Source organism: Mytilus edulis, chromosome 10 (assembly GCF_963676685.1).
Source record: "Mytilus edulis chromosome 10, xbMytEdul2.2, whole genome shotgun sequence".
In the NCBI taxonomy this organism is placed as follows: Eukaryota; Metazoa; Mollusca; class Bivalvia; order Mytilida; family Mytilidae; genus Mytilus; species Mytilus edulis.
Genome location: NC_092353.1, coordinates 75,442,627 through 75,456,195, shown reverse-complemented (window position 1 = coordinate 75,456,195; position 13,569 = coordinate 75,442,627). Strand labels below are relative to the sequence as shown.

Genomic DNA, 13,569 nt, shown 5'->3' with positions numbered 1-13,569 from the left:
TTTGAACATTTTGAATGATCCTAGAACCAATCTAAGTTGTATACATGTACTTGTAAATATGCACTTGCATAAGGTCAATTTTTATCTGACGCAGTTCATACTTTATGTTTGGTAAATTCTATTGTATATTCCTGGCACTCAGACTTCCAACATTAAGAAAAACTGGCCAGTAGTGTTGAAAGTACCAATCCAAACTTTTCTGATGTTTTTCAGACAAGAACAAGAAAGAAAGAGATTAATGGAACTAGAAAGACAGTTAGAAAAACAAAGGTCAATAGAAAGAGAGAAAGAACAACAGAGACAGAAAATGTTAGAACAAAAAGAGGTACTCAACTTATTTTCCAAAAAAGTATTTCTAAGAAGCAATCATCAAATTTGAATTTACAAAGATTTTTTTATAGTAGGTGTAAGGAAAACAAATATAGCTACTAATTAGTGCATGTTTAAAACTCAAATTATTATACCCCACTCTAGGTATAGGAGCTGTTTGTAATCCCCACATTTGCTATTTGTTTTTCTGTTTTTCCCTTAAATATTTCACACTTTCTTCAGAAACTACTGTAAATTCAGAAATTAATGTGTTAATATATTATTGAGATTTTTAAAGAATGAATCAAAATTTGAGATTAATTTTTGCGATTTTAGAAAGATCTGCATACAGATATATGTGTTGGATATCAAAATGCAAGTTCTTACTAATGCAATACTCAATCAGTAGCAATATTCACATTTAAAAAAACTTGGCAATAAATTCTTTATTTAAAGTACTTGTTTGGTCAGCAGCTTGGCAATTATAAAGTGTAAATATGATTACTTAAAGGATCTGTCAGATACCAACTGCCTGCTCGATTGTGTTTGTGGATACTTTGTAACAGGATTGGGTTATACTTGGCACTACACCTTATGTATTCTTGCTTGTTTGTTTGTTTTCAGGCTGCCAGAAGAGAATCAGACAGACAAAGACAGATGGAATGGGAAAGACAGAGGAAAGAACAACTGTTAGCAGAGAAAGCAAGAGAATATGAACAACTTGGGGTAGCAAAGACAAAATCTAGTAATCTGAAATGTGAATTAGATTCATTGGTAAGTCAGTGCTAGAATTAGTTAGTCTTGTGATATTAACAGTACAATCTTTGTAATAAGATAATGTGGAGTGTACAAATGTGGAAAAAAACCATCAATGTACCTTACAATTGGTTATGATACTTAAAGTGATTGACAATAATAACTGAACACAAATTTCGACAATTATTAATCTGAATACTGTAATTTGTTGCCGGCTGAAATTAAAATAATTGCTTATTTTTTTAATGAAATACCACCTACCTCATGACAGCATAAACTCACTATTGTATGATGCTTATAGATGTTTATATTTTACTTACTTTTTTCTGTTAGCGTGAGAAAAAGAAAGAAATAGGACAAAAGATTGGCCAAGTTAGAAATGGTGTGACTGATTTTACCTCCAGTATAGAGAGCATGAGAATAACAAGAGACAATAAAAATGCTGAGATAGAAAGATTACAAAATGAAATTATGGTAATTTATTGATAATGTCATTCTGGAGGTTATTCATTCTCTTGCTGAAGTTCTCACTAGAGTTAAGCTGTAAAAATTAGAAGCTCATATGAATTTTAATTGTATGTCCAGTGAAAAAAACAACTGTTTGATTCCCTGATAAATGGTCACTCATGATTTATGAACTTCCAATTCACTGTATTTGAAGTTTTGCTTTTGAGTAATTCTTTTTTGTGAACCAAATGAAACTTTTCCACAGATTCAACAGGTGAATCTATTTTAACTTTTGTTAGTTCTATTGTCCCCTTGGATACATATAATAGCTATTGTTCTTTGTATAGTTAATTCACTGGAACCTTTACATAACTTCCAAGAGAAATCCATCATTTTTTTTATTAATGTGCCTGAGTTAAAAATCTTCTAAATAGATGAAAATGCATGTTTTATTCTCACAAAACCACATGTGAATTTATATGTATTCAATATCTAACACTGATTTAAAAAAAAAAATTAATATCTGCCTTTTTGTTAAGATAGATAGTTTATAGTTTATTCTCATAAAACCATGCAAGTACAAAGGTTACAGAGAATGTATTCTTATACTTTGCAGACCTTAGATCAGAAATTTGCCAAATTAAAACAAGACCAAGAGTTCTTGAATGTGAAAGTACAAACAACCATTCAAAGTAATCCTATGGGTAAGTCTTAAAGCATACATCAGATTAGTAATTGGGTAAAAATTCTTGCCAAGTGACATTAACGGTAATTTTTAGTGCATGACAATAAAATGTACACTTTCTTTTAGACGATAAAAAAATCAGCTGAATTTGACAAATCACACAATTTTTTTTCCAAAAATAACAGTAACGATAATTATTTGAGACATCTGATGAATCATGATCAGGATATTTTGACGAATTAAGGTAAAATTTAAATAATTTGACGCTTATGGTAGCCGAAAATGTCTTGTTGACGCCTGATGGTAAAGGGCATTACCACCCTCATACATGTATGTACTTTATTGTGTTAAAAGAACAATGCAGATAAGATTGTTTGCTTCTGATTTTAGTATTATTAGGCAATTATAAACCAACTTTCAAAGTTGCCAGATATGTCATACAGCAAAAGTACTTTTGTTTACTATTGATTGAAAGAGTTATTGCTAGCCAAAAAAAACATTGGATAGATGACAAAAAGATGACTGAAATAAAAATGATAAATTTGTTTCTAAATTTACAATATTGTACAATAGTTAATGAAGAATTAATAGTTACCTATCAAACAATCAAACTTGACTTTCATGCTAACATTGCATACTAGAATAATGTGTGATCCAAAAAACTGGTAGAAATCTGTGGAACACTGGAATTATGTGTCTGACCCTTAGTTGAATAATGTGTGATCAAAAAAACTGGTAGAAATCTGTGGAACACTGGAATTATGTGTCTGACCCTTAGTTGATTAATGTGTAGACACGTGATTTAATGGTCTTTGACACTAGAACTGAAGATAAGTCAGCTCATCTTATTCAAGTGTAATTACATTAGTGCTTTTAGTTAAATGGATGGCAACTTTTTTAGTAAAGGAAAAAGAAAAAAATTGAATCAAATTTCAATGATGAAAGCCAGTCTCGAGAAATTATGAAAGCCAGTCTTAAGAAACACTAAATTTCTTTGTATAACCTTATACACTCATTGAATGCTAAATTATCTTGTTAATATATTTCAGCTGAAACTTACAGAACTGTATTACACAGCGTAGAACAGAAGAAAACAACAATACAGAAACTGAAGAAAGAACTAGAAACAATAGAGAGAGATACAGAGGCTAGACTACTGGAAATAGATAATACAAATACGGAATTAAAGGTATGTCAAGAAACAATAGAGAGAGATACTGAGTCTAGACTACTGGAAATAGATAATACAAATACGGAATTAAAGGTACAGCAACAAACTTATATTTAGAAATGTATTTTAAGTCATGCGCTTGGAGAGTGTAAACAATCTTCTAAGTACTAAGTTAAAAAATCAGAATACTTTTGACTATGTATAGCCACCTTTGTACTAACATTTTATTATCATGGAATATATTACATATAGGTTTAATATATGTGCCACTAGATGTTAAAACAACTGCAATCATTCAAAATTAAACTTCGTATTCTGATATTTTTGGTGGATGTTTAAAGAAAAAATTATGGAATAGTGTTTTTATGGCCCGTTTATAAGGCCCCATTTATGGGCATTATGTTTTCTGGTCTGTGCGTTCATTCGTGCGTTGGTTTCTCCGTACGTCTGTCCCGCTTCAGGTTGAAGTTTTTGGTCAAGGTAGTTTTTGTGGAGTTGAAGTCCAATCAACTTGAAACTTAGTACACATGTTCCCTATGACATGATCATTCTATTTTTATTCCCAAATTGGATTTTTTACCCCATTTTTATGCTGCACTGAACATACAGAATGATTGTGCGGATGGGGCATCCATGTACTATGGACACATTCTTGTTAAAAAGTATTTTCAGTTGTACATGAATTTGCATTTCTTAAAAATAAATTGTTTGATTATTAAAGGTTCTGAAGATTAAGTTGGAAGATATACAGAAGGAACTATCTAAAGCTGATAGACAGAGACAAGATATGAGTAATAAAATATTTGCTGAGACACAGATACAGAAAAAGAGGTAAGAAACATAACATACTAAATTGATAAACATACAGGTATATACCATATAAAAAAAATGAAGAATGGTATTACCAAAAGCATTAAGACGGAGAGTAAAAGAATATAGATTCAATCAAAAGAGTTCCACCTCAATGAATACTATAAGGGTTGTTGAATTTTCAGTAAGTTACATGTATGAGCTTTTGTCTTCATTGAACTTCCCCTAAAGACTTTGAGAAAAATGGCAACAGCAAGAAGCCCGACCCTTTTTTTGGGTTTTTTTTTTCCCAAAGAAAGTTTGATATAATGGAAAAGGGAAAGGGTATAAGCTACTGAGCTACCTTCAGAATTTCTAGGATACTCTTGTTAATACAGATATTTTTGTTTTTATCAGGGAAGAAGAAGAGCAACAGAAGAGGAAAGAAGGTATTTCAGATTGTTCACTCGAGAAAAAGGAATAAAATGTGATAAAAAGAGATGTTAAATGCTATTGGCAGTTCCAAAATTATTTGTTGTGGGAAACGGTGGTTTTGAATGCACCCCGAATACAATTATTTCTAGAATTGCTCTAATAAGAATGCAGATAAAATATTGTAAACAACACATACTTAAAAGGGATATCCCAAGGTCACAGTTTGACCTGTAGTGAGTGATAAACTGTTTCCAATACTGTATATAAAGATTCCAATGCAATAATCATTAGAAGGATTTGCTTGGAAACGATTCTTTATTTTAGCATTTCATGAAGTCTGGGTAATATTTTCAACAGCAGAACTTCACAATTAGCTAAAAACTAGATATTTTATTCAATTGTAAAAATCTTAAAAATAGTCTAAAACACATGAAAAAGACAGGTACAACCACCATCACAAAATATTCCTTGCAGATGTTTTGTTGAAAGGCTTTTCCAATATTTCTTTACAATAAGATAATGTTAACTAATGTCAATTAAAGATAAAAAAAAAATTTATGGAGCAATGGTTGGAAGGTCCTAATACAATAACAATTTTTAGGTTTAGAGCTATAGGACAATTTAATTTTTTCGAAAGTTTTTATTTGGTTTTAAAAATGGTGCCTTATAGCCCTCCCCCTACATTTTTTCCAGGAATAATCTTTATTATCATATTTTATTTATTATTTAGAAGCAACAAGAATTACAAAATTGGCTGAGGCTGCCTCCAAACCAGAGAAGCCTGCCCAACCTGCTGGAACCAACCAGTCATCCATTAGCGGTGCTTGGACAGCTGATTTCTGCAATAACCAAACTACTGCCGAATCAGGAGATAAATGGTCAGCCGCATTCAGTGAAGCCAGTATATCTAGTGCTGGGTCAAACGATTTATGGGGGAATGCCTTCTCTAGTCAAAAACCAGGTAATTGCTCTTATCTTAGGTCAAATGATAAAAGGAGATGATTTTCTCCCTAGTCAAAATTTATTGAAATGGTTAAATGAGAGAAGTACCAAAGGAAATTGCTATTCTGCCAAACAGCAAGTTCAGTATGTTAACAGTTTTCCTACCAACCCTTTGGTAAGAAAACAATCAGAGATTCAGTGCTTATGATTTAGTATGGCATGTTCATTTGTCTCTTAACAAGAGGAAAACATAATCAATTTTTAAGTTAAAACATTGAAAACAAAAAATTACCTACAGTTAAGACTTAGGTAGGAAAACACTAGTATTTCTAATGATTGAAATCAGGCTTTGATCAAATCATTTTTTGTAGACACTGCCAAGGATACAAAGCCTAGGACAAAGGCCAAAGCCCTGTACCAGTTTGATGCTAGAAATCATGATGAACTTACCCTTATACCTGGTGATATTATCTTGGTAAGAATTTTTATATATTTTTATATTTTTTCAAAATATTATTTTAAACTTCATCAACTATGAAACTATGAAATATTTTTTTTTGGGGGGTTAATGGAGACTTATTTTAACAATTTAGGCCTCATAGAAAACATTGTCAACATAAACATCAAATGTAAATGACTATTCAGGTAAGAAATGGTAGTATTATTTTTATGCCCAACCTACAAAAGTAGAGGGGCATTATGTTTTCTGGTCTGTGGGTCATCTGTCCCGCTTCATGTTAAAGTTTTTGTTCAAGGTAGTATTTGATGAAGTTAAATTCCAATCAACTTGAAACTTAGAACACATGTTCCCTATGATCAGGGATTTCTATGGCCTGTTTAATAATGGCGCCCCACCATCGTTCAAATATCTTGTGCCATCGTTTAATTGTCTTCCGCCATCTTTCAAAACTGTTATTGTTTTTTGTAGCCCGATGCCAATTTTTTAGCAATTATAATCAAATGCATGTAGTTGCATAACCCTTTGGCTTTTTCATATTATAATCCAATACAGTTCTACGCCTGAGGGATATCCAGATTAAAATCACTAATCACTTGTACCTGAGCTTGTACAGGTAGATCAACAAACCAGACAGGAGAATACTATCTGATGATAGATGATTCATTTATCAAATTATTCGACTGAGTTTCAGCAAATGCTTATGATAATTCAGATTAAATAAATAAATTAATAATCCAGTTACAAAAAAAACAGTTTAACAAGTCGAACATGTGCTTTTATTTTGACTTACGCAATCAGCATCCCCCCTTTTTTTTTTTAAGAAGTACAAAATAAGACGTAAAACATAAATATTATTTCATCTCATATAACTCGAGTACTGCTGTAACGATAATATTAATATATAATTACTTTAAAAGTAAAAGTAAAAACTTAAATATTTACTTTGAAGAAATATCCTATCGTAATTCCGAATTCATTTTGTAGTTTACAATCAAATTGATACATCCATTCCTGGTTTATATTCAGACTCGAAAAATGCATGTTGCATATCATCAATTTGCAAGATGAAGTCATTAAATTCTTTAAAAACCTTTTCATTTGTCAAGGTTTGCTTAACAAATCTCTTCAACCTTTTACATAACCCGTACAAATCGTTTTGTTGTTGCCATACTGGTAATTGACAGTGTCCATGAAAAATAAGCTCCAAATGATTTTTAACCCCCATAACAATTACCAAAATTAGCTAGAAAACTACATGGGGATCTTCATGGCAGCTTTTGGTCATTCTCGGTTAAGGGGGGACCATGAAGGCTTGGCATTTGAATGGTTGCAAACGGCAATTAATGAAAATATTGATATTCTTTAATGGAAATCCAAATAAATATAATTTAAATAAGCAATGAATTAGCATGTTCACCATTACTTACATGGAGGGATGAAATACTTTCGTCCCCGCTACACTGTACGGCGTAGACACGGTTTGTGATGGTGACAGTTCCTCCATCGTTCAATTTTCATCCATGGAGATCCCGGTATAATGATATGATCTTTCTAATTTTAATGCCAACTTAGAGTTTTGACTGAACATAGAAAATGATAGTGCGAGTGGGGCATATGTGTACTATGGACACATTCTTGTTAGATATTGTTTATTGATCATTAGTATTTGTTTGTAAAATTAAGGAGATGTGGTATGATTGCCAATTTTAGACAGCTAGCCTTCATTTCAAATGAAGTGAATGTTATTAATTACAGACATCAGTACATCCTTCAACAATTATAAAAACCAATACTGTTTAGTAGGCTATAAAAGGCCCTGCCAAAAATATGAAACAATTCAATTGAAAAAAATAACAACTTGATTTATATCATAACATTTACTACCTAACGTAGTATATCCATATTAATAGGAAAAACCTAAACATATCAATGCAAAATATATAGAAGAATTAGGAATTGTGTGTTCATATTAAACTAGGATTATAGAAAACTGGTACCCTAGGAATTATGATACAATCAGAATATTTCTTCCTATTTAACACCATGTTCATTTTGTTTCCAGTTACTAGCAGACCAGACAGGAGCAGAACCAGGCTGGTTAGGTGGAGAGAAAGATGGTAAAACTGGCTGGTTCCCTGAGGCTTACATTGAACACATAGATTCTAGTCAACCAGTCACAGACTCATTTAGGTCAGGATAAATAAAATACAGATGGAGGATTTACTAAATATTAAGATAAGAAGATGTGGTATGATGGACAATGAGACAACTCTCAACAAGAGAGCGAAATAACACAGAAATTAACAACTGTAAGTCACAGTACGACCCTCAACAATGAGTTAAACACATAACGCATAGTCAGCAATAAAAGGCCATGAAATGACAATGTAAAACATTTCAAATGAGAAACTAATGGCCTGATTTGTGTTAGAAAGAAATCTTTTAGCCAGTCATAGATTTGTGTTGGTAATCACTTGCAAAAGGTTGTTGATTTACTGAGCTTAAAAAGAAATGTAGATCTATTTACTATAATTATCAGAAAGGGTTGGTTCTTAGTTGAGCTTATTGAGAAATCTTTTAGCCATCAGGTCATAGATTCACTTGCCATTTAATCAACAAGGTTATAATAAAATGATGGCAGATTTCCTGATTCTTTCTATGTTTCAAGAAATATAACCTACAATGTATATACAATCATATTAGTACAGAATGATTTTTTTACACCAAATTTAAATATTTAAAGAATTATTGATATTTTTAGTAGTGCTGTCGATACTGAGGAAGAATATTCAACGCCGCAGTCTGTACGTGAAGTCAGAATAACGTCCCCTACACCTGGACAGGTAAGTTCAAACTTCAATTGTTCCTGTCTGTCAAACCTTATAGTATAAGTGAAAGGTCTGGATTAACTTAGGTTAAATCTTTATATTATGGTAACTGGTGGTCAATACAACATGAAACTTGGTGCACATGATTATTATATTAAAGTCAAGAATTTGGAGGAAAAATGACCAGAAATATTTTTCATGCTAGGTTTTCATCCTAAAACAAGTACAAGTTATGCCCCAAATATGGTTGTGGAAAAGGTTAAGCAATTATGTCTTAATTCTGAGTATCATATGTCTGTTTATGTTTCATATTTACTTCACCTTTTTTTTAAACTACTGCACCAGGGGGAAAACATGACAAGGTCATCCTAAAATCTGAGATTTGAATCAGTTGGTAGCTGATTGGTATATGCTCAATTGAGACTAAAGATATAGCCCCACAAAAAGGGCTACAATTTAAACATAATTAGTTTGAAAATAATTGTTTTTTAGCTGACATTATTATTTAATAGAATTGACCAGCCATGGATAAAATGTCTTTTTCTCTTCTGCTACTCAACCTTTAGATATCTAGATAACTAACTTATAAATATTCTGAATGAAAAGAAAAGGAAAAAAAAACATTGACAATTGATCAATTTTTGTTACTTCTACAGTTTTAATGTCTGCATTGTTTACATGGAAACAAGCAAAATGCTATAAATAGAAAACGACCTTAATTTTAATACAGAAAGAAATGATAGACTTGTTATATTTTAGGGAGAGAAAGCCCCTGATGGATTACAGGCCCAAGCACTGTATCCATGGAAAGCTAAGAAAGACAATCATTTGACCTTCAACAAAGGTGATGTTATTGTGGTCAAAGAACAACAGGACATGTGGTGGTCTGGGGAACTTCATGGACAGGTAATTGATTACAAATATATTTTGCAATGATTAATTGATTGATTGATTGTTGGATTTTTAAAGCCACTTTTAAGTGTGCAGGAAGCAAGAGAAAACCACTGACCTTTGATTGGAAAACTGACAATCCTAGTCAATTTAGATTTGAGTCAAGTACACTTACACAAGGTTCGAATTGACATCCTCAGTGTTGAGTGGCTAGTGATTACAGTAGTAGAACTACATAGACCACTTGGTCATCCTAGTTTGCAATGAGTTGATAATTTGAAAATTAGAACCTTTTTCTTTGAGAAATTTAATGAATTTGATGTTTTTATGGCTTTGAGTATTGTAAAGTGCTCATTTGCATGACATATAAGTGTTTTAAATCTTAATGCAAAAGCAGCCAACAAACCTTTCCTAGAAATGCAAAAAATGTTTATCTAATTTAAAGCAAATTTGGTCAATTCCAGGTTTATTTGTCATCAACAAATTAACATAATTATTTATTACTGTAGTAAAATTATGTTCTATAAATCTTCACAAATTAACTTTTAAAATTCAGAATATTTATCTTGACTATCTAAGCCAGTATAAAATACAAATGTTTGTTTATGCATGTACTTGATAGAATTTAGTGGATTGACATCTTGCATTGGTATAAAAAAATCAACCTTTTTTGTCCAAATATTGTTTTGGACATTTCTTTGTGTAGATTCATAATTGATATCTTTGTATTTGATAATGATTTCAGTTTGGTTGGTTCCCAAAGTCTTACGTTAAACTGATTGGAGGAATAGCTACAAATACATCACAGTCTAAGTAAGTTTTACAAATCAAGATTTAAAATTTTAAAACAAACTATGTTGTTTTGAATATTGTATACCAATATTTTTGATTTATTATTTCTGATATTATAAATATCTATGCCAATTTATAGCTGTATAAGTTGAGACAGTTAGTGTTTTTGAAAACCGATAGGTGATTAGGACTTGCAGAATGATAAAAAAAGCTAAGCAGAAAGTTTACTATTGTATGTAATTGATTCTAAAAAAAATATGAATAGTGACTTTAATAAGTTGGATTGTGTTTACACTATTATTGATAAAACAGTTTTACATCAATTGATCTAAAGTAATTGTCTTGGTTTCTTAGGATTTAAAAAAATAAATGATATATTTCAAGCTCTAGATCTGAAACCCCTGTTATCAATGTAACTGAACAGTCCAGAGGAACGCCGCAACAAATGGTGGCAGCTGCCGAGGAAATTACAACTCAGCCTCCAGTTAACCCAGCAAGTCACCTAAACATAGACAGTGCTCACTCAACGCCCACTCATACTATAGATAGTGCTAGATCTACTCCATCTACCTTAGAACAGCAAGAAGGAGGTATTTAAACTATATATATATGTTAAATTGTGTTAAGAAAATAGTATAGTACATTAAATAGATTCAGAACTTAGTACTTAGATATACATTTTAATACATGATATATGAAAAGCTATTCCAAAATCAAATGTAAGAGAGGTTGGGGTAAGGAAGGTTCTTTTGCTTAGACCTGCACCATCAAATAAGAAATTTAAATTTTTCATCGTTTTGAACCTGCTACCACCTTACGACCCTCTATGGCTTAGTGGTCTTAGTAATCCAACTACTGTAGCAGTAGCCAGTTCTCATAAAGGTTAGTTGTCTAAGCAGTTACTACTGTAATCACTAGCCAGTTAACATTGAGGTTGTGAGTTCGAACCCCGCTCATGCAGGTGCACTTGACTCCCAATCTTAATTGATTAGGATTGTCAGTTTTCCTATTGAAGATCAGTGGTTTTCTCCGAGAACTCTGGCTTCCTCCACCAATAAAAACATGCTGCTATGAAATAGCCTAAATGTGGTGCTTAAAAGGGACGTTAAAACACCAAAAATCAAATCAAATCATAAAGGTTGGGAGTTCGAATCCTGCCTAGACTCTAATCTTAATTAGCAAGGATAGTCAGTTTTCCTACTGATAGTCATTGAGTCTCTACGCCAATCTGGCTTCCTCCACCAATAAAAAACTGAAAGACACTTTATAGCATAAGTGTTGAAAGTTGTGTTAAATACCAATCAATCAATAAGAATCCTACACTCTTGTTATTAGTATTTAGAGCATTCCAACTACCCATACAACTAGTTCTGGGATAGCCTTAATGATTATAGAAAAATATCTTTTGTAAATTGCTTACTTGACTCTAAAACTAACATTGCAACTTGATCCTTGGTGATATGGTCAGTTTTTTGGTCTCTCCAACATCGTATGTTTTAAAGTCTATAATATTCGTGATTGGTTTATTTTATTTTAGGATTGACAGACTCTGTTATATGAGTTGCATACATGTATCTTAAGATTAGAAGCAGAGACAAGAAAAAATTGAAAAAGAAAACCCATAAAAAGTAATTGTTCCAAGCAATCAATAGTAATAATTCTTTTCAGAATGTTATGTGGCAGTTTACAGTTACCAGTCATCGGAACCAGGTGATCTGCACTTCAATCAAAATGATGTTGTCATGGTAACCAAGATGGATGGTGATTGGTGGACGGGATCAATGGGGGAGAGAACAGGGATTTTCCCACATAATTATGTCAAAAAGATGGATATTCCTCAGGTAGGGTTGATAGGGGAAAGGACAGGGTTTTTTTTCACACAAACTAATGTAAAAAAGATGGATATTCCTCAGGTAGGCTAAATAGGGGAAAGGACAGGGATTTTCCAATATCTATACTATTAAAGGAGAAGACCTCATTTTGTTTGTCGCTTCTCTTCCTTCTGTAATAAATTGATAATCATGCCTTTGTGTCCCATAGGTACCATGCATAGTCACATTTATCATCCATTCTTATGATTATACAGTTAGGGTTATTTTGGCAGAAAAATGAAAAAAAAGAGGTCTGGATATTTTTCTGTCATCAGACAGACTTTTAAGTCATAGACAAGACATACAGTTTTAAACTTTCATAATTACTCAGGAACAGGACAATTATTTTCGCGTTACTCTGCATGTGTACTATGATTATAATCCTATCATATATAAACACTCTATATAATATAGCAGTGATCGCGGCAAAGAAGAAACTTGGAATTGATATTTAATTGCAAATACATTTATAATATGTTTGTTCATAGTATACAGCAGAAACACAAAAATCATGGAATTTAACAGAAAACAAAAAAAATAAAATAAAACAACAGACTTTTGAAAAAAGGGAGACGACTTGAAAGAACTGCCCTGTCTCCAAGTTCCTTTGACTTGATACATTTTCTGGATTTTTCAGACACAAAATATTTTACCAAAAATAATCCTACAACAGTTTTCATATTTTCAACCAAGCTCTAAATGTCCGCGATTTCGCCGATGCGTTCTAGTAATTATTTTAAAAAGACTGATATTCCTCATGTATGTCAAAATTGGAACTGACAGTGATTATATATAAATGATTATGCAAAAAAGGTAGGTAATTGGTGAATTCAATAATTATTGTGCTCTCTGAAATTTTAAGGATGTAGGCCAGTTGTTTGGTTCTTTCTATAAGGTTGTTCATTAAATAAATCTGTTAGGAAAAGACAAACCTGTCAGATTAATATACAAAGGGTTTGTCAGTTGATCTGTTCATACAAAGAATAATCATGTAGAAATTACAAAATTCTTTCAATAGACCACTTTTGAGTTCATCCGTCATCGGAAAAAACTCAACAATTATGCGCGCCTTTATGACGTCATTTACCAGATAGAGGGGCTCGCCTGTATCCCTGCACTGTTAACATTCATCAAGCATCTTAGTGATCGTCCTTGTGCAGGATAAACTAGAAAAAACTTTGTTCAGTAGGTAC

At 32.0% G+C, this 13,569-nt stretch overlaps 2 protein-coding genes across 10 annotated transcripts in view; one reads left to right on the top strand and one right to left on the bottom strand.

Moving 5' to 3' along the window:
- The window catches only part of LOC139491907 (putative inhibitor of apoptosis), a 396,259-nt gene that overhangs the window by 196,746 nt on the left and 185,944 nt on the right, over positions 1-13,569 (bottom strand). The window lies entirely within an intron of this gene.
- Positions 1-13,569, top strand: part of LOC139491899 (intersectin-1-like) — a 69,102-nt gene that overhangs the window by 16,733 nt on the left and 38,800 nt on the right. For 5 of the 9 annotated variants that reach the window (XM_071279817.1, XM_071279820.1, XM_071279819.1 and 2 more), the window contains 15 exons: positions 214-325; positions 934-1,083; positions 1,399-1,539; positions 2,129-2,216; positions 3,247-3,386; positions 4,090-4,199; positions 4,575-4,606; positions 5,323-5,553; positions 5,906-6,009; positions 8,057-8,184; positions 8,756-8,837; positions 9,582-9,728; positions 10,459-10,526; positions 10,890-11,095; positions 12,174-12,346. In XM_071279817.1, the coding sequence (XP_071135918.1) occupies positions 214-325; positions 934-1,083; positions 1,399-1,539; positions 2,129-2,216; positions 3,247-3,386; positions 4,090-4,199; positions 4,575-4,606; positions 5,323-5,553; positions 5,906-6,009; positions 8,057-8,184; positions 8,756-8,837; positions 9,582-9,728; positions 10,459-10,526; positions 10,890-11,095; positions 12,174-12,346 (1,912 nt within the window). Of the gene's footprint in view, positions 1-213; positions 326-933; positions 1,084-1,398; positions 1,540-2,128; positions 2,217-3,246; positions 3,462-4,089; positions 4,200-4,574; positions 4,607-5,322; positions 5,554-5,905; positions 6,010-8,056; positions 8,185-8,755; positions 8,838-9,581; positions 9,729-10,458; positions 10,527-10,889; positions 11,096-12,173; positions 12,347-13,569 lie in introns of all 9 variants that reach the window. The other 4 variants (XM_071279823.1, XM_071279814.1, XM_071279815.1 and 1 more) reach the window with 1 other exon arrangement.